The 22060-nt window shown below is 41.1% G+C and overlaps 1 protein-coding gene across 3 annotated transcripts in view; it reads left to right on the plus strand.

The window, feature by feature from the left end:
* The window catches only part of LOC124605646 (transcription factor IIIA-like), a 68327-nt gene extending 58306 nt beyond the window's left edge, over window positions 1-10021 (plus strand). For 2 of the 3 annotated variants that reach the window (XR_006978667.1, XR_006978668.1), the window contains exon 9: window positions 9640-9777. Coding sequence is in view for 1 of the 3 variants with exons in the window: in XM_047137468.1 (XP_046993424.1) it covers window positions 9640-9876 (237 nt within the window). In the remaining 2 variants the exon portion in view is untranslated. Of the gene's footprint in view, window positions 1-9639 lie in introns of all 3 variants that reach the window. The other variant, XM_047137468.1, reaches the window with a different exon arrangement.
* The last annotated feature ends 12039 nt before the right edge of the window (window positions 10022-22060 follow it).

Genomic DNA, 22060 nt, shown 5'->3' on the forward strand with positions numbered 1-22060 from the left:
TCCTCCTCCCGAAGGTGAGTCCACTATGCTAGCCACTGCACATCTCGCTCAGTGATTTACTTTGATTACATTCCATTACCCTCGTTTTACTTTCATTGGTGGTCATCTCATCTAAAACCTATCCTTTCTGTTCAACTGGCATTCAAAGTCCTCGGCTGTCACTGGTGGAATTACAGTGTCGTCGGCTAACCACAACATTTTTGTTTTTTCTCCTTGAACTTTAATTTTCTTTTGAGATTTGTCTTTGGTTTTCATAGCAATTTGCACACTATACAAGTCACTGAAATCCTTCAACTCTTTATAACTGTAGTCTTGTTTTTGTTCAAATTGTAAAGAACCTATTGCTTCCTGTATTTTATCGCTGATACGTTCAGTTTCGAAGATACCGAATCTAGTACTTTTGTGTTAGGCAATGTATCATAAACAGAACAGTCATTCAAATTGAATGCAGAAGACTTTCAGATCAGTGACCAAGTCATCCCATCCTTCACATTCTAGGCCTAAAGGCCAGCCAGGGATGAAAAAAAGCTCTGTCCAGTGAAGAAGAAAAATTTACAAAATGTATTAGCTTTCTGTATGTTTCATCAGAGACTGCTTGTGTTTACATACACAACATTGTGAGATGTGTCTGTCAACTTTGGTTATTTCTTTTGTCATTTCCCAGTATATGAAAAGTGCTTGTAACATAGACGAACTGTAAGAATTAACAAATTTTAACAATGAATTTTGGAATATCCAACAATTCATAAATTCCAAATGAACATTTTTACAAGTCGTTTGAGAAGGAAGCTTGTTTTTTCTTATGTTGCCAATGTTGAGTAACATTTTCATGGTTTCACTATAATCGTGGTGAGCATTTTGATGTACACATCACAGTGAAGTGCAAGAACATTTGAAACGAGTTTTGTTCTGAAGCTGTGGATGAATAGAAAAGAAAGAAGCTTTTTCCACATAAACTGTTACGAGCTATACTTTTCACGAGTTGTTTTGTATGTAAAAGCTAGTTTACTGCAGAGAGAGAATATGCTGCTAACATATTGGTACAGACACACGGCAATGCGGTGTAATGAATGTACTACCTTTTCATGCAAAACTTGCTCCATACTGTTAAGTGAGAATCATTGAAGGAAGTAGCAAAAATAGTACACAATACACTGTAGAAGAATGAGAATAATAAGTTGATACGAATAATGTTGCACCATGGGGGAAAAATTGTTCTTTTAAGTTTAGTTGCATGAGTAGGATAAAAAAAATAATTTGCTCATTAATGTTAACACTGATCAATTACTCATACACTGTAAACTGGCTTGTTACACATCATTTCGATAGAAGAATAATTCTAATGATGTATGGAACAAATAACATAACTAACTGAAGACCAATCTGATATTTATCAAACTTTGTCAAGATGTTAATCGCATAATGTGTATTAAATGCCTAAACTTTCATTCCATTCGCAACTGATGCCTGTCATCATCAGTACAAAGTGTTACTGCTCCTCCCTGGAACATATACACTGTTGTATTCTTCATGGTAAGGAAGCAGAGAGTCTCCAAACATCATCCCGAGGAATATCTTGTCATGCCAGAAATACATGTTGTATCAGTTCTTAGTGACAAATCCTTGGACTAGGCAGGCCAATTGTGGTTCCAAACATTCCTCAAAGACAAAATTGTGGAGGCTTTTGTGGACACTTTTTGACATATTATCCATTTCCTTTTGCCTAAGGTTCTTCAGCCAGCACAAGTGTCCGCAGCTCGTGGTCGTGCGGTAGCATTCTCGCTTCCCACGCCCGGGTTCCCGGGTTCGATTCCCGGTGGGGTCAGGGATCTTCTCTGCCTCGTGATGACTGGGTGTTGTGTGATGTCTTAGGTTAGTTAGGTTTAAGTAGTTCTAAGTTCTGGGGGACTGATGACCATAGATGTTTTAAGTCCCATAGTGCTCAGAGCCATTTGAACCATTTTTGAACCAGCACAAGTGGCTGGCTTTGTCAAAGCTTCATGCTCCGTTGTTGGTGGTGGACTGGTGTCGAGCTTGCTGCCAGAGATTGTGTGTACCTATTGCACTAACATCTGACAAGGGAATGGTCCAGTCAGACATGTTGAAACCACCCCTCCCTCCCCTCCCCCCCCCCCCCCCCCCCAGAAATTTTTATGCAGGAAGAATACAACGAAAGAAATGTACTGTCAGAACAGAATCTTTGTGTGTGTGTGTGTGTGTGTGTGTGTGTGTGTGTGTGTGTGTAGTTACTCATTCTTGTTATACAAAGAACCACTTAATGACAGGTTTGTATGGCCCTTCCTGCCTAGTATGTGATTGGCTTTGAAGAGTGCATAGCAGTGCATAGTGCTAATATCCAGAGTGACACAAGCAAATTTGAAGCACCTGAACTGTACAAAAAATGTCACATATCATTGCTGTTTTGGAAAGAGGCAGTTCGTATCGACAGCTAAATTGTTGCATGTGTAATTTGGACAAAAGTAACTAACAGAAGAAAGCAAATCAAGGCAGTGTTTGACATTACAGTGCAGACTACTTGCATCAGTCATGTCTTTAATTTTATTACAAGTCCTGTAGCACAGTTCTTACAATAATTTTTGAATAATGTATATTTTAGTAACAATGAAAATGTTCCTTGTTTAGTCCTCACAGTTGTCACAGTAAAGTGAAGTGTCATTTGAAAGACAAAAACAAACATTTTCCTTACAGCACTGTCTCTGCGGGACCAGGGGTTAGAATAGCCCTGAGCTATTCCTGCCTGTCATAAGAGGCAACTAAAAGGAGTCTCACATGTTTTGGCTTTTATGTGATGGTCCCCTGTAGGGTTTGACCTCCATTTCTCAAATTTTTCCCAAAGAGGGAGCCGATTGGGGAAGGGCGCCTTACGTGGTGCATCGTGTCCATCATGCATTGAGATCTTTAGCCCACTTTCTCATCGTGGCTTTGCAGTCCCGCTCATCCTCCATCTCTTGAGCCAGGACACCTTCCTGGGTGCGATTTCCTCCACCCACTATGCAGTGTAGTTTTCTGTGCCGACGACGACCATGGAATTCTTTGCACCTCATATCCAGCATGGTAGCCAGTCCATTGTGGTGGGGCTGCCATGTACCCTGTTGGTTGTAGGCCCCCTGACTACACAGCGATCGCTGTGCTGGTGCCTGCACTGTTAAGTCCCAACGTATGCCAAGGTGTAGATGCCCGTCACCATGGGGCATCGGGACTCCCGGCAATGGCCATCCTCCCAGCTGGCCTTTGCTGCAGCTGGGTGGTGCCCGTGGGGAGGGCCACTGGTCGGAGTGGGTAGCATCAGAGCGGATGATGGGTGTTGAAGTGTACCACATCTTCATTTGCTGGTGATGAAACGCCAGCAGTTTCTAAGCTTTCCAAGTCTCAGTACAATGCAAGGAATTATGATCCTAAATCATTCCCCTCCTTGGCCACACCATTGGAGGAATGCCAGTCTAAGGATGGCAGCGAACCTTATCTGTCCCGGCACATCGTATATACGACAGCTGATAGGGACTCCTTTGCCTCAATGAAGCCTCAGATTTTTGTAGAGCATTTAGATGACAAGTTTGGGGAGGTGGAGGGCTTGTCCAAAATGCGGTCAGGGTTAGTCTTGATAAAAAAAAGCATCCTCTGCCCAGTCATAGACATTACTCTCTTGTAACAAGCTGGGGGATGTTTCTGTAACCATCACACCCCATAAGAGCTTAAATATCTTCCAGGGTATCATAATTCACAGGGACCTTCTTTTGCAGTCTGACGACGAGCTGTGCCAACTTAGGGCAACGAGGAGTTCATTTCGTCTGGCGCATCCATTGGGTTTGAGAGAGAATCAGGTTGCCTTCATTTTGGTCTTTGAGGGTGACACATTACCTGAGAAGGTCAAGGTGATGGTCTGCTCATATGATGTAAAGCCATATGTTCCTCCTCCAATGCAGTGCTTTAAGTGCTGGAAGTTCGGCCATGTGTCTTCCCACTGTACTTCCAGCATCACATGTCAAGATTGTGGATGTCCATCCCATCCCGATACTCCATGTTCCCCGCCTCCCATCTGTGTCAACTGCGGAGAGCATCATTCCTTTTGCCCAGCAGACCACAGGATTTTACAGCTAGAAACGAAAATCATGAAATAAAAGACCGTGGACTGACTGACCTACACTGAGGCCAAGAGGAAATTTGAACGCCTACATCCTGTGGCTATGACCTCCTCTTATGCTGCCGCTATGAGAACAGTTGTAGCCCCATCAGTTGCACGAGTTCCAATCAGCTCTCAGAGTTGGAAGACTACACCTGCCCCCTAGATGTTGGGGAGCACTTCCTTTCCTGTTGCTCCGGCACCACCTACCTCAGGAGCACTGGACCCCCAACCATTGGGGACACCTGTCCCCACTTCTCAGCCAGAGAAGCGTAAGTTTTCTTCGGCTCCTCTGACTAGGAAAGGGTCCCTTGGGTCACACCATTCCTAGGTTTCTGCTAGTGGGAAAGATGACACCCGCCAGTGGCTGAAGTGCTCAAAAGCAGCTGGTCGTAGAGCTTCATGATCATCCTCAGTCCCGGAAACTGAATCAGTGAAGCCCTCCTAGCCAGAGAAACCCAGAAAGAAGACCCCCAGATCAAGGGAATTGCGGTGGCACCCGCACCACCACTGCCTACAAGCTCTGCGTCTGAAGATGAAGTGAAGATTCTGGCATCCGCTGAGGACCTAGATCTCCCCAGACCCTCAGAAACAATGGATATAGCCTGTTCAGAAAATAAGTCGGTGACCCTAAGGCGTAGACAGCCTCATTGAGTGTTTCATGTCTTCCCAGTCTCACGAACACATCATCATCCTGTAGAATTGCGGTGGTTTTATCCAGCTACGACAACTGTTAAGCTTTACACCTGCTTTCTGCATTGCCCTCCGCATCTATAAGGGATATTACAAGAACCGTAGTGAATACAATAGTGTCAGGTGGAGTTTGTGTCTGTCCTGAACTCAGTATGCTGTAAACCTGTGCCCTTTCAAACCCCTCTTGAAGCTGTGGCTGTTAAGATACCGACGACGCAGAAAATAACTGTCTGCGATGTATATCTCTCTCCAGATGGTCCGGTACCCCTGAATGTATTGGCTGCACTGACTGATCAACTCCCTAAACCTTTCCTACTTTTGGGAGATTTTAACTACCATAACCTCTTGTGGGGTAGCACCATGCTTACTGGCTGTGGAGATATGTTGAAAATTTACTGTCCCAACTAGACCTCTGCCTCTCAAATGCTGGAGCCCCCCCACACATTTCAGTGTGACTCCATGGTAGTTACTTGTCCATTGATTTGCAGCCCAGGACTTCAAGTATCTATCCACTGGAGAGCACATGATGACCTGTTTGGTAGTGACCACTTCCCCTTCTTTCTGTCACTCTCCTGGTGTAATGCCCATGGACGCCTACCCAGATGGGCTTTAAACAAGGCAGACTGTGTAGCCTTCACCTCTGCTGTCACCGTTGAATCTCCCCCACATGGTGCCATCGATGTTGTGATTGAAGAGGTCACTTAAACGATAATTTCTGCGGGGGAAAACATGATCCCTCATTCTCTAGGGTGTCCCTGGCAAATGACAGTCCCATGGTGGTCGCCAGAAGTTGCTCAGGCAAATAAAGAGTGTCGACGAGCTCTACAGCGACATAAGCGGCACTCTTCCCTCGAGCACCTAACAGCATTTAAGCTGCTCCGTGCCCGCGTTTGTCTGCTTATAAAATGACGGAAACAGGTGTGTTGGGAGAAGTGTGTGTCGACCATTTGGTGCCATACGTCACCTTCCCAAGTCTGGACGAAGATCAGATGTCTTTATGGGTACCAGACCCCAACAGGTGTCCATGGCATTAACATCAATGGCGTGCTCTCTACGGATGGAAACGCGATTGTCGAGCAGTTTGCTGAGCACTATGCTCGAGCCTCTGCGTTGGAGTATTACCCCCCAGCCTTTCGCACTCTCAAACGACGGGTGGAAGAGAAAGTCCTCTCATTCAATACACGCCACAGTGAACCCTATAACGCCCCGTTTAGAGTGTGGGAGCTCTGCAGTGCCCTTGCACATTGCCCCGACACTGCTCCTGGGTCAGATCGGATCCACAGTCAGATGATTAATCATCTCTCATCTGACTACAAGTGGTATCTCCTCATCATTTTCAACCGGATCTGGTACGATGGCATCTTTCCATTGCATCATTCCAGTGCTAAAACCCAGTAAAAATCCATTTCATGTGGATAGCTGTCAGCTCATCAGCCTCACCAACGTTCTCTGTAAGCTGCTGGAAGATATGGTGTGTCGGCAGTTGGATTGGAGTCATGTGGCCTACTGGCTCCATGTCAGAGTGGCTTCCACCAGGGTCGCTCTACCACTAATAATCTTGTGTCCCTCAAGTCTGCCATCCGAACTGCCTTTTCCAGATGTCATCACCTGGTTGCCAATTTTACTTATGTAAAGCATACGACATGACCTGGTAATGACATATCCTTGCCACATTGTACGAGTGAGGTCTCCGGGTCCCCCTCCCAATTTTTATCCAAAACTTCTTGTAGCTCCATACTTTCTGTGTCCAAGATGGTGCCTCCCATAGTTTCCCCCCCCCCCCCCCCCCCCCCCTATATTCAGGAGAATGGTGTTCCACAGGGCTCTGTATTGAGTGTATCTCTATTTTTAGTGGCCAATAATGGCCTAGCAGCAGCTGTAGGACCGTCGGTCTCCCCTTCTCTGTATGCGGATGACTTCTGCATTTCATGTTGCTTCTCCAGTACTGGTGTTGCTTAGTGGCACCTACAGGGAGCCATTCACAATGCGCAGTCATGGACTCTAGCCCATGGCCTCCGGTTTTCAGCTGCGAAGTCTTCTGTCATGCACTTCTGTAGGCGTCGTACTGTTCATCCGGAACCTAAACTTTATCTTAATGATAATCCATTCACTGTTGACTTGGCTACCTCACCTTCGTCAGCTTAAGTGGGAGTGCTGTCAGCACCCCAGTGCTCTCTGCTGCCTGAGCAATACCAACTGGGGTGCAGATTGCTCTACGCTGCTGCAGCTCTACGCCTGCCTTGATTATGGGAGCGTGGTTTACAGTTCGGCGGCGCCCTCAGCATCGTTTACTCGACCCAGTGCACCATTGTGGCGTTCGCCTAGCTACGGGAGCTTTTAGAACGAGTCCCGTGATCAGTGTCCCAGTGGAGGCCGGAGTCCCTCCATTGTGGATCCAACGTGCGCAACTGCTCACCAGTTATGTTGCACAGATTCGTAGTTCTCTTCAGCATCCAAATTACCGTCTCCTTTTCGCACCTTCAGAAGTTCATCTCCCACATCAGCGGCCCAGGTCAGGGCACACGATTGTGTTTCGCATTCGATCCCTTCTCTGCGAACTGGAGTCCTTCCGTTTACCACCTGTACTTGAGGTCCATTCACGTACACCTCCATGGTGTACACCTTGGCTGAAGCTTCGTCTGGACCTTTTTCGTGGCCCTAAGGACTCTGTTACCCCGCTACTATCTGCTGTCATTTCGTCTCGATTCTTGACATGTTCTGGGACCCTGGAGTTGTTTACAGCGAGTAGTCGTTGGCTGATGGCAATGTTGGCTTCGCCTGTGTCCAGAGAGGCCATATTGAACAGCATTCCTTGCATGCTGGCTGCGGTGTGTTCACTGCAGAGCTTGTGGCCATATCTCGTCCACCTCAGTATATATATTCCTGTTCTGGTGAGTCGTTCCTTCTCTGTTTGGACTGCCTGAGCAGCTTACAAGCTATCGACCAGTGCTACCCTCACCATTCTTTGGTAGTGAACATCCAGGAGGCCATCTCTGCCCTGGAACAGTCCAGTCGTTTAGTGGTGTTTGTGTGGACCGCAGGACACATCAGAATCCCAGATAATGAACTTGCTGACAGGCTGGCCAAACAGGCTGTGCAGAAACCACTCCTGGAGATTGGCATCTCTGAAACTGACCTGTGCTCTGTCTTAACGCCGCAAGGTTTTTCGGCTTTGGGAGACAGAGTAGCATAACAGTATGCACAACAAACTCCATGTCATTAAGGAGACTGTGGATGTGTGGAAGTCTTCCCTGCGGGCTTCTCGCAGGGAATTGGTTGTCCTTTGTCGGCTCCGCATTGGCCATATGTGGCTCACACATGGTTATCCTCTGTTGCGAGAACCTACCTCTGTGCCGTTGTGGTTCCCAAATGACAGTCGTTGTCCTCTTTCTGGACTGCCCAGTTTTAGCCACTCTGTGGCGGACTTTTAACTTTCCCAGCACCCTACTTGCGGTGTTGGGCGACAATGCCTCAGCAGTAGCTTTAGTTTGCGTTTTATTCGTGAGGGTGGGTTTTATCAGTTAATCTGAGTTACAGCGCACGTCCTTTGTCCCTCTGTGTTTTGGGCGCCCAACAGAAAGAGAGAAAAATGTTTGACAGTTAAAGGTTGGTGGGAAGAGAAGTTACCTGACACCTTTACACTCATAAGAGGTAGCGTAACTTGTCCCACTTTGAAAAGGATGATGGCAACAAGAGCTATAAAAATCTAAAATTTTATCTCAGTTGATAAGGTTTGAAAATCAATTTTGTTTTATCTAGTTATGCTACTGCAAAAGGCTTCAAGGGGTATCTGAAACATTACTCATTGGCCTGCAGCATATTAATTATTTTGGTTTTAAGTATTCAAAAGTTGAACTGTTTTATCCATGAAAAAAAAAGTATCTACACTAGTTTTAATTAAAAAAATGGGTTTCATTTACTTAAGCAACTTGAAGATGACATGCCAACTTATGGCAAATGGATAATAATGATACAAAAATTATATGGACGATCTTGACATGAGGAAGACTGAGACAATAGCGGTACTTCACAGACTTTGCAGAGAGAGAAATTATGTTTGGTTTATGTGTAAAAGGTAAAGGAAGATTGCCGTTATTGACTTCACTCCCTATTTTATGAAGGAGGTAAATTTCATTGTAGGTATCTTGAGTGATGTTTGATTGTATGGTGTTTACTTGGTTAAATGAAAACAGAAGTGCGTGTCTTCTGATCGTATTTTTAAAATATTCCGTTTTGTGGAGCTAAATGCTTTAGTCGTGTAGGACAATGCTAGTAACTGTTTCAGTGGTAGAGTAAGAATGTAATTTTTGTTAAACTCAGTTCTTATTTCATGTTTTTCATTAATATTGTTTTAAACAAACTAGTTTGTTCCATTTCAGCAGCATGCTGCAGTCATATGCTTTACCATAAAGTGGTAATTATATAATAAAATATAAAGAATGCAGCAGGGAAATGGATATGATGTGTAGTCTGGTGTGTGTACTATTATGAGCCACTGTTTTGGCTTTTGTTTTCCATGAGCTAAACTTTCGGCAACTTTGTCTAAATTGTAGAGGTATCTTTGCTTCTTGAAATGGTAAGAATTAAATTCTCTATTTCTCTGTTCATAATATGAGTACCTATAACTTCACAACTGTTAATCATATTCTTCCTGTTGGTTAGTTGCGACATCTTGTATATAAAAGTTTAAGGTCCTGGTGATAACTTATTGCATATGCATGATGTGAATCAAAACATACATTGCTAGTTTTGTAGAGCTCTAACATGACAGTTCATATTTTGTGAATTTTGTATTTTTGCTTCAGACTACTCTGCGGGCTCACCTTAAGCTGCACAATCCAAAAGGACCAATGCCAACCAAACGGAAAAGGCCACGAAAGAAACGTTGTGATGTAGGTCGCCATAAGAGATCGATGGCTGTGAAGCTCTCTGGTCTTCGCTTAGAATTTTCTGAGGAAAGGGACCTGGTGGAGGGAAGACTATTAACATGCGAGCTTAATGCTCCAGCTACCTCCGATAACATTCCTACCTGCAATAGTTAAAGATTTATTTTCTACCTGTAGAGGTCTGATTAACATTAGTAATAATGATTCTTGGAACTGTATTGTCATTCAAGTAGTGTAAAGCACCCGTATTTACAAATGTTTGTAACATCGTGAAATAAGGAAGTAAAGTAATGGTACCTTATGTCAGTGTTGTGCTAGTCATTTGATATCTGAATGATATACCTGTTGCTTACATAACAGTCAGTCCCATCTTAAGGGGAGTACGTATGGCGGAATTGGTCAAAAAGTGACATTTTCGGATTATTATCTCTTATTAATATTTGATCTCTCCTGAATAATTTGATGCATTATTTGTCAAAAAATTCCAATTGGAAGTGTAGTTTTTATCATTTCAAAGTTAATAGTGTGTGTGTAAAACTATCTGGTCATTCTGCACTGACTTGCCTAAGTATCTCTATCTCTTGAACTATTCAATCTAGAAGGCTGTGGTTTTCAGCTATTTATTCCTTGAAATCATGTTAATGTTTGTGTTAAGAGGTTGGATGCACTGTGTAAACAGAAATGGCGGTATAGCACATGCAATTTGTTTATTTACTTTGTGGTTGTCGTGTTTCATAAGTTTTGAACCAAAAACTTTGTGGTTTGGTGTGTTATTCTACACTCTTATACCTCTTTTCAACATGACGAAAAGAGAGGGTTGTTTTAAGAAGCGATGTTTCCATGGAAATCAGCATATCACAAAATCTGAATCCAGTGTTGATCCTGAAATTGGTTTTTCACAGACCCATGATAAGGACACGCTTACTAGTGCTCTGGAGAGGAAACTTGGAGACCATGAGGATTTATTTATTGGCAAAGATCAAAGTAGTTTAGGTTATGTTCTTTTAGATTTGAGTGTGTTAGGACAAGTTTTGCAAGATGCTGTGGCATGTGAGGTTTGTGGTGGGCAAATTAGCATCTCTTGAGGACTCATCTGCAAGGACTGGACTGGCTAACAAACTTGATATTCAGTGCGAAGTTTGCAGGCTCTCGATATCATTTTGGACTTCCGAAAAGTGCAAGAATAACTTGTTTGAGAGCAATGTTAGATTCCTGTATGGAATGAGGTGCATTTGGAAAGGATTGACTGCAGCTGAAGTATTATGTGCAACGCTGAACTTGCCAAACCCACCAACCAGATCAAGTAAGTACACAGAAGTAATTGGTGAATGTGTCAAATCTGTTGCTGTTGCTTCTATGAAAGCTGCTGCTAAAGAAACAGTAGAATTAAATAACACAACAGACTTATCTGTGGCAGTTGATGGCACATGGCAGAAGAGGGGTCACACATCAAAAAATGCAGTTGGAACTGTCACTAGTGTTGACGCAGGTAAAGTTTTAGACGTTGAAGTGCTAACTACATACTGTCATCAGTGTAAATCAGTTGATGAAACAAGTGAAAGACATAAAACAAATTATGCTAAGAATTATTAGGGAACTAGTGGGGGTATGGAGGCTACTGCAGTTGTTTCTATGTTCAGACATTCACAACAGGAGAGAGGTGTGTGTTACACTGAGTGTACTTGGGGGATGGTGATTCAAAAGCTTACAAATCATTAGTGGAAAGCCAACCTTATGGTAATAAGCAGATTGTTAAGATTGAATGTGTGGGCCACATTCAAAAACGGACAGGAACACATCTCCGAAAATTGAAGTAGACAAAAGGAGAAAAGAGACGTTATGAGATGGAAAGACTCTAAATGCTAAAGGAAGACTTACAGACAAAAACATTGATGAACTCCAGCATTATTATGGAATGGCAGTAAGAAACAATACACATGACCTACAAGGGATGAAACGAGCAGTGTGGGCTACATTCTTCCACAAATCTTCCACTGATGATAAACCTATACATGGTCTTTGTCCACCTGGTGCTGATTCATGGTGCAAGTACCACAAAGCTCAGGCAGTGGGTAGCGAGGAACAATTTAGGCACAAAAATAACATACCACCTGCAGTGATGGAAGCTATTAAACCAACATATAGAGAATTAGTTCATCCTGACCTTCTTTCCAAATGTCTCCATGATCCAACACAAAACCCGAATGAGTCTTTCAATAATGTAATTTGGACACATATACCAAAAAATGTCTTTGTAGGAAGGAAAACTCTATGCTTGGGTGTTTGTGATGCTGTGATAATGTTTAATGATGGTATAAAAGGAAGAATTGGGGTACTAGAGGAACTTGATATCACTCCAGGTGCCTACACACTGAAAGCCTTTCAGCGAATGGATTGACTTAGGATCATGAAAGCCCAGCGTGCAGCAGAGGAAATGACTAAAGAAGCAAGAGGCAGGAAAAGAAGGAAGCTTCTAGGTTTGCAGGATAGACAAGAACAGGATCCAGATAATGCTGATTATGGGCATGCCTGTTTCTAGAAGCTTGCATGCCTCCATGTGTAAGTTAATGTCAAATAACATTTTTGAACTTGATTTGCCAGAAATGGCATTTTTAAAATTATTTGCCCCAGTATCTCAGGAACTATTACAGATACATATCTCTAATTTTACACTATGTTACCACTTAGTATACTGCAGCTACTGAACCTCCCAAAACATCTCTACCTCTAACGGACTTTTAAAAGAAAATATTGAGCCACATTTTTAAAAAATCATAACCAGCTAATTATTTCTCTGTACATTTTGATTCTGGTTTAGTAATCAGATAAGGAGTGATACTATAAATCCCAAAAATTTCAGATCTCTATGTGTCACAGGTTCTGAGATAATGGGTCATCAATATTGCAAATTTAACACCGTGGGTATAGGACGTACATACTCCCCTTAATGAATCACAGGGGGGACAAATAGTCTTTACCTTAAATGGGAGTTTTCCTCAGATGAATTGCATTCCCACAGAGAGGGGTCTCTGAAGCGTAGAAGTAAGTCAAACACAAAAATGTTATTAAAATCTGATTACAATGGGAATAATAATTACACAGAAGTGACAGAAGTCATGAGGTATCTCCTAATATCCTGACAGCACTCCTTATGCCGGGCATAGTGCAGCAGCTTAACATGGCATGGATGCAAAAAGTCGTTGGAAGCTCCTTGCAGAAATATTGAGCTATGTTGCCAGTTCAAGATTTTGTGCATGAACCGACCTCCCAATTATGTCCCATGCATGTTTGATGGGATTCATGTTGGGCAGTCTGGTTGCCCAAACCATTCACTTAAATTATCCAGACTTTTTCACGCAAGTTGCAAAACAATTGAGTTTCATTAACATTGCGCATTGTCATCCATAACAATTCCATCATTGTGTGGAAACATGAAGTATGTGAATGGGTGCAAATGGTCTCCAAATAGCTGAACATAATCATTTCCAGACAACAATCGGTTGAGTTGTACCAGAGGAACCAGTCCATTCCAAGTAAACACACCATTACAGACCCACCACCAGGTGGCACACTGCCTTGTTGACAACTTGGGTCCATTGCTTCATGGGGTCTGTGCAGCACTGGAACGCTACCATCAGCTCTTACCAAGGCTGTGGTTTTCATGTCACGTACAGCCAGCCAGTATGGTAACAAGTGCAGGAGAGAGACTACAGATGATGTGCTGTTTGCAAAGGAATTTGCATTAGTCACCTGCTACTATAGCCCATGAATGCCAAATTTCACTGCGCCATTCTTACAGAAACAGTCGTTAAGTCCCACATTGATTTTGGTAGTGATTTCACGCAGTTTCGCTTGTCAGTTAGTGCTGACAACTGTGTGCAAACGCTGCTGCATTCGGTCATTAGGTGGAGGCCATTGGCCACTGCATTGTCCATGGCGAGATGTGATGCCTGAAATTCGGTATTCTCAGCACACTCTTGACACTGAATTTGCTTACAATTTCTGAAATGGAATGCCACATGAGTCTTGCTCCATCAAGAATTCTGTGTTCAAATTTAGTTAATTCCCGTTATGCTGCCATAATCACACATCAGAAAACTTTCTATGTGAATTACCTGAGTACAAATAATAGCTCTGCCGATGCACTGCGCTTTTATATCTTCTAAACATAATAATAATTCAATCTGAATATGTGCATGTCACTATCCCATGACTTTTGGCACTTCATTGTATAATCCAAAATAAAACATCGATTATAAGAGTCTGTATGAAGATAATCTTCAGTGAGTTAGGAGTTTCCTAACAAATAGTTCATTTCAGTCTCAAACTCTGCCAGAATGCCCACAAGAGATTTTGGAAGGCTTGGCAATGTATTCTGTATGTGTTACCCCCGTAGCAGTGTTTCGCTAAAAATGATTACTGTAACTCGTTAGAAGACAACTGTGTCTGCTACTGCACATAGAAAATGTAAGTACTACAGTAGGTATCTTTTTTGCCCACGATGAAGAACTGTGGACTTTTTAGTTAATGTTTTATTTATTTTTTTAATTGGTGTGTTTGGGCGCTGATGACTGTGCATTTGAGTGCCCCACAAACCAAACATCACTTAATTGGTGTGGTAGGAAAAAGTGTTCAGTATGAGAAATAAGACTGAAGAACCTAATCAGTTTTTAACCTTATCAGTTTGTATGCCATTTTTATAGTAATTTATTCTGTTAATTCACGAAGCTTTTTGACAAAAAAAAAAAAAAAAAAAAAAAATGGACAAACAAAGGAATGATTTAAGTAATCAGAATAAAGTCTTGGGTTGTAAAATTCAAAGGAACAACAAACTAAATAACAGTTTATAGCAAACAGTTAAAAAAATGAGGCATCAACAGTTAGGATACTGTAAATTTGATACTGTAAATTTGATACTGTTAACAATAAAGTAAATAGTTTGAGAAATGAGATATCAAAACCTCAACAATCATGTTGCAGAATTAGAAAAAGAACATGCGGTAGAGCCAGAGCAGAAACACTTGGATGCACAGGGTAGTGTTGTCGAAAATAATATTGTAAATGTAGAATTAGATCAAATAAATAAAAGTTGAAAATATTCATATTATAGAGAATGAAATTTTGTTGGAAGATACCAAGAATTTAATTTGCAATGTAGAAGGGTTGGCAACAGTGGATGTTGTTTGTCAACAAACTGTTATGTATGTCACAAATGAAATTAGACATAGTATCAATGTTGTACCCGTAGTTTCAAATGTCAACAAAAGTAGAAGTAAATCTACTGAAAAGAAATTAAAATACCAGAAATTAGATCCAAAAGGAAAATATTTAAGTAAATGCAAACCTTTGGCAAATGTATAAATGGAACAATTTTCAACTTAAGGTACTGTGGGATTTGTAAACTTAACTCTCACTATAAAAGAGAATGTTATTTCAAATGTAAACTGCAATGAAAATGTTAATTTGTCTTACAGAATAAAAAAAATCAAAGAATGTTAACGGTGGGAAACTAAAAGTGGTATGGATTTCTGAGGTGCAAAACTGAATAGTAGCTACGTAGTTGAAGGCATCCTCCAATCCATTTTTGTAGTTTTTTGATGCTGTAGTGACTCATCATCATCATCATCATCATCATCATCATCATCATCATCTGCTGTTTGTTGTCGTCATGTTTGTCAACTGGGATTGCACGTGACACTACAGATTTTGTTGCAGTAGCGGTGCTCTTTATTCCTTGCTTTGTGCTTACTCTCGGAAAAACTTACATAGTTACATATAGACTGACTACTAATACATCGTTAACTGTTTCAGCGTTTTAAGAGTCAGTTCTATACTGATGTAAAAGTCTCCTAAGGCGTCATTCATACTAAGGCAACATAAGATAAATGATATGTAGTAAGAAATATAATGCTAGGAAGGTTCATGACGGCGAGCGATATATCGGCGTGACATGGGCAATATGTGGTGTGAACGCAAGTCTCGCTACTTCAGTTACAGATATGAGCTCAAGTGAGGAAGACGACATAGTGGCTTATTGGTTCAGGTGTAGGATGAGAAAAAGGAAATACTGGGTACGTCCCTACAATATTACCAACGTGTACCACATCTCAGCTGTTGTTTCTCAAGAGCTGTCTCTACGTGAATCAAATCTCTGGGAGTTTTATCGGATAAATCGTGAAAACTTCTATTTCCTGAAGTGCCTGGTGTCACAAACCCTCTGAAATAAAGATACACACTTCAGGAAGGCTATTTTTCCAGATGAAAAAGTTCTGATTAGTATAAGGTAAATAGAAATATATGTAAACAGTATTATTAATGAAATTGAGCAGTTTTATTTTTATAATGGTTTATAATATTTTACAAATTGTCCCAATTAGTTTCACTTTCTTGTAGCAGTGAGATAATGAGATTGAATCCCGAAGTCGTTGCAATATTGCTCATGTTAGGCTGAGTTTGTAAGATGTCATGATGGGGTGACGAACTCCAAGTAGAAGGACCGGAACCAACTGAAACATTGGATTCTACATTCTCTTATTCGTCCTCTTCCAACAACTTATGTAAAAGAGACAGTGTTTGTATTTTGAAAATCTCCCTCCGATGCATGTTAAGATTTTTCATATCAGGTAAAAGAGAAAGAAGAAAATGCTGTTCAGCATCTTGGTCAGTTTTATTAACACAGTTTTTCATGTCCCTTTCATTTTTTGTGTGCTTCACTTGAGTTTTTACGAGCGGGTTTTTCAAGTAATTGCATAGAAGAAGCTTTATCCTCTTCAACAAATGTCGCTTTCATCGTTTTGAGAAATATTGCACTCCTCTACTGCTGTATCTTCAACGTGAGGATTGCCAGACATATTTTCCCCCTTTCAAAAACAATTGCAGAAAAGCTAAATGCTTAGTCAAGTAATAAGTTTTCTTTTAATTCTGGCTAGCACCAGACTTTGGTGGTCTCAGCGAATGCACATGTGCTATTCTGATATTCTTCCATCGCTCTCAACAGTTCTTTCCTGAAACAAGATTTTAAAAAGTAAACATCAGTGGGATTTACTTAAAAATGTTGTTTAATAAAATGAAAAAACAATGTTGTTTATACATATGAAAACACAGTGAGACTTATCCGACTATTTATGATTTAAAACCCTCAATTTTGTTAATATATATGTTATAGTTCTTATTTCGTTTTTATTGTAGTGTCAAACTTGTTGAAAATGAAGACACACAATTTTGGTAACTTTTTCAGGTACCTACTGGAAGCAGTTTTCAGGATCTTTCCTTGCAATTTTACAGATGTAAATCAACTGTCAGTTACATTGTTCATTTGACTTGTGCTGCTATATGTTCTCACTTACAATTGAGGAAACTTGGAAGCAAATATCAAAATGTTATGAGTTATGGAATTTACCTAACTGTATTGGTTCCCTCAATGGGAAACATTTCCACATTCAGTGTTCCCCAAATACTGGGTCCACAAACTATAATTATAAAGGATCCTTTTCAATAGTTCTAATGGCTTTGTCTGACGCAGATAGAATGTCCACCGCAATAGAAGTTGGAGACTACGGATGGAATAGTGACTGTGCTGTGTTCCGCAAATCAACACTCAGAGAATTATTGCACAGTAATAAATTGAGATTACCCAAAGCAACTCCCTTGCCAGGAGAGGCAAATGAGAATCCTTTTCGGTCCTACTTTGTGGCAGATGAAGCATTCCCTCTCCAGCATAATATAATGTGGGTCTTTCCAAAAAGAGTTTTAAATGATGCAAGAAGAACATTCAACTTTCGACTGGCAAGAGGCAGAAAAAGTGTGAAATGCAGCTTTGGAATGCTAACTTCAAAATTTTGTCTATTTGACCAACCAATTTATACCAGCAAAAGTAACACTGTGCAGACTATTAAGGCAGCATGCGTGCTTCATAATTTTATACGCTGACGAGAAGGGCAACCATATTTTCCACAACAATTTAATAAGTGTGCCATTATACCAGCATTACCAGATAACAGTGCGTTCAGTCAAAGCAACAATTTGAAGGAAGCAAATCGCTTACAAAATAAATAGGTGAATACTTCCTGAAACCAGCTGGTGCAATCCCTACACAATGGAGATGCTTAAGTTTACAAGATCCAGCCATTTAGTACAACAAATTCTTTATATACCTGTAAACAGTTCAAATTAACATAAAAAAATATGAAAATTTAAAATAAAACAGTTGGGCATACTTCATTATAGAGCACCATTTGTTAATTTAACATAATGTTAAATTCTTAAATTTATCTAGTTAATGAAAATTTAATTTGAAGCAGCATTTTTGTAAATGACAATTATGTTAAATTAAATTATAATTAATCTTTGAAATATAACTGAATTACTTATTTTGTGAGAGCATTTCAAAATTTTTACAATATGAGTTAATAATATTACAATTTAATTACATACTTGTCTTTTACATAATAAATAAATAAATAAGCAATCCACTTACCTTTGTCTTTTATTTCTGATGAAATTTTCCTCCATGTGGTACTCATCACATCACTCTTACTGTATTTATTTATTGATTTATTTAACCTGGCAAGATCAGGGCCATCAGGCCCTCTCTTACATCTAACCAGGCATTCTACTTATTTTACATTCATATGTTTTAGTAGACATGTTAAACTACATCTAGTACAAAAAGTGAAATAAACAATTAGAAAGGTACACCTGGAAAAATAATTACATATAGAGTTTATATTCGTAGATCATAAGTACTGTTATAATTAGACATTATTGAAAAGACAAATTTTAGATAGGAGTGCTGGCAGTGGGGAGTATGAGGGAGACTCATGGTGAAGGGAGGAGAAGAATAGAGAGACATGATGAAACATAATTAAGGAAATATAAAGGAAAATAAGATTGTGTGGCTAATAGAGACAGATGAAGAGGAAGGCATCTCAGGAGCAAGATAGGAGACGCTAGCTTTGCTATTTGACAGATGAGAGGATTGGCCTGGTACATTAATTTTGTGGAGAACTTTATGAGGATCATAGTGAGAAATGCTTCAAATTCTTCTTAAAAGCAGCAGGAGATTGAATTTTGCGCAAGGTAAGGGGCAGTTTGTTCCAGAGGCGGACAGCGGCAACTGAGAAGGAGTTTGCAAAAGTTTTTGTTTTGTGAATGGGCTCTGTTAGGATACCAAATAAGAGTGACCTCGTGTTTCGATTATGATGGCATGACAGGTTTTTAATCTCTGAAGCAAGATACTGGGGTGCTGGCGCGACGAGGAGTCAGTGAAGTAGACATAGAGTGTGGTAGTCATGCAATTTGTCCGGCCGCAGCCATCCTAGCTCGGAGTATGAAGCACTAACATGATCATATCGGTGAATGTTGCAGGTGTAACGCGCACAGGCGTTCATGGTTAGCTCTAGCCGTCTTTTGTTTTCACTACTCGTGCCTTGTTGAATCACATCACAATAGTGGAGGTTCGGTAGAACGAGTGCTTGCACGAGCTGGCATTTCAAGTCCTGTGGAAATATGTTCCGAAACTTTTTGAGAGCATAGAGACAAGCAGACGTCTTTCGGCACACTGCGACTGTATTCTCCGCCCAGTTGAGATGGTCATCCAAAGTTACACCCAAGTTCTTCACTGTTTTCTGATATGGCATTGGAGTACTGTCGAGCAGAATAGGAGGTAGCCGTTCGCGGAAATCTGAACTTATTAATTTCTGATGGGCCATTAAGATTACTTGCGTCTTTTTTGCATTTAGTTTAAGCCCCAGGTTTTTCGCCCATGTCACTACTGAAGACAGATCATCATTCATCTGAGCGATTGCAGTGTTTACATCTTCGGGTCTGACACTTAGGTAGAGCTGGAAGTCATCGGCATAGAAATGATATTTACAGGAGGACAGAACCGACGAAATATCGTTGACATATGAAGAAAACAAAAGTGGTCCTAAGACTGGTCCTTGTGGCACTCCCGAGGAAACATGTTTCCAGGAAGATTTTTCATTTACGCAGACAACACATTGCTGTCTGTCTTTTAAGTAGCTTTCAAACCATCTCATTGCACTATCAGAGAAATTAAGCTGTTGCATTTTTCTGAGCAATATGTCAAAGTTAACAGTGTCAAAAGCTTTGCTGAAGTCCAGTAGCGTCAATATTGTTGCCTTTAGATTGTCGATGGTATATTTCAGGTCATCAGTTACTTTAATTAGAGCAGTGTATGTGCTGTGATGTTTGCAGAAACTGGATTGAAATTTTTCATATAGGCTGAATTCATGCAAGTGTTCAGTGATTTGGTCATGAACAATATATTCAAGTGCTTTGGAAACAGCAGGCAGTATGCTAATTGGTCAGTAATCACTAAGCAGTTGCGGGTTTTCGATCTTAGGGATGGGTCGAATTATGCTTCTTTTCCATGCAGTGGGGTATATTCCGTTCACGAGGGAAAAATTAAATATGTCAGTTAAGACAGGTACTAAGATATCGGCAGCATTCTTAATCATGGTTATACCAATACTGTCGTTGCCTATTGCATCAGAAGAGATTCTCATTGTTGCTTTTCTTGCCGTGTTTGTTGTTACATGTTTTAGATGGAAGGTATCGTTGTTAGTTATCCTGTTTGGGGATTCTTGTGGACGGTAATTATCAGCCGTGCTGGTATTCAGAGGTGCAGAGAAGAATTCATTTAATTCGTTAGCTGACACATGAAAAGTAGTTTCCGATTTTGCCTTTCCGATCCCCAAGCTACGGAGATTCTTCCATTGAGTCGTGGGCGTCAGATCGCTGCATACAAGGGAGCGAGCGTGCCTGATTTTAGCATTGCATATGCATTGTTTCACTCTGTTCCGTAGCTTTCTATATTCTTCGAAACGCTCGGCTTTCGGATCGGCCTTGAAACGCCTGTGGGCAGCATCCCTATTAGTCATCATTTGACGTAATTCAGCTGTCAGCCATGGAGCAGGAGATTTTCTTACACGGATTGTGCGCACAGGTGCATGTTTGTCATAGAGGGCAGTGAGTTTATCACCAAGTTCATTAATTTTGCCGTCGATTGTAGGTTCTCTGATTATTTGATGCCATGAAATTTCTAAGCAATCGGCTGTTAGAGCGTCAGGGTCAATACGTTTCATGTTCCTACAAGTTATGTAATGCTATTTGATCCTTGGGGGCTGAACAGAGTAGGCCAGGAATATCACATCATGTGCTGAGAGGCCAGGGGCCGATGTTTGACCAACATCTCTGACTGTTAGTCTGTTTCGTTGCGATTACGTCTATAAGAGTATGACTGTGCGCCGTATGGTGTGTAGGTTGTAATGGAAGATGTTCATGCTATTGCAACTAAACAGTCTTCTTAGGTTTATTGCGGAGGGAGTGTCTCTTAGCAGGTCTATGTTCAAGTCACCCATTACGATGACATGTTCGTATTGACACTGAAGTGAATGTAATTCCGATTGGAAGGAACTTATTGAGTTTATTTTTAGCGGCTTGTACACGACGCCAGTCAAGAATTTCCGACTTTGTATATTTATTTCAATGAACATCAATTCAGCCTCTTTTTCTTCAGCAGGATTTGACGTACATAAGACTTTAGTTTTGAGATCTGTTCGTATATATGCGCCGACCCCGCCACCTTGCTTTTTTGATCTGTCTGCCCTAAGAAATGTGTACCCTGGGAGATGAATAGATGCAGAGGATATGTGTGGTTTCAACCACGTTTAGGATAAGAGGATTACGTGGTAGTTTAGTTGGTTGAAGAGGAGGCTAAGTTCTTCGTAATGTGTAGGTAAAGACTGGATGTTGCAGTGAGCTGCTAAAAGCTCTGACGCTTTCCGCTGAGCAGCCTGAAGTAGGGTGGCAGACTGGTTTGTCCCTTTGTTAGACACTACCTGCCGCGAGGGGCACTGGCCGGTGCTTCCGCCAAGTGACATAACACAGGGGTGTCCGAGATTTTGTGCGCCCTGTTTGTGACTCCGCGAGTGCCGAAAGAAAGGCGACTGCAAGAGATTTCCTGAGGTTGCGCGAGTATAGAAAATGGAGTAGTGGTATTCGGTGCAAGGAGAATATGACCAAAATAGTGACGGCTGTGTGTCACTGTGTATCCTATGTCGTAAGAGGAGAAATGTAATTAGCGTATTCGAAACAGGTTAGGGTGGAGATAAGGGAAAGGGGAGTTATTTAAGAGGCCAATGCTGCCAGCAGAGAGAAGTAAGCTTAATAATTAATAGATTATCGTAGGAAGCTAGAATTAAATTGAAATTTACTAAAGTGATACTGGTAGTAATTATCGTAGGAAGCTACAATTAGATTGAAATTTGCTAAAGTGATATTGATGATGATTTTTGTTATGAACAATTTAAACCGA

The sequence above is a fragment of the Schistocerca americana genome, chromosome 3 (assembly GCF_021461395.2).
Source record: "Schistocerca americana isolate TAMUIC-IGC-003095 chromosome 3, iqSchAmer2.1, whole genome shotgun sequence".
NCBI classification, from domain to species: domain Eukaryota; kingdom Metazoa; phylum Arthropoda; class Insecta; order Orthoptera; family Acrididae; genus Schistocerca; species Schistocerca americana.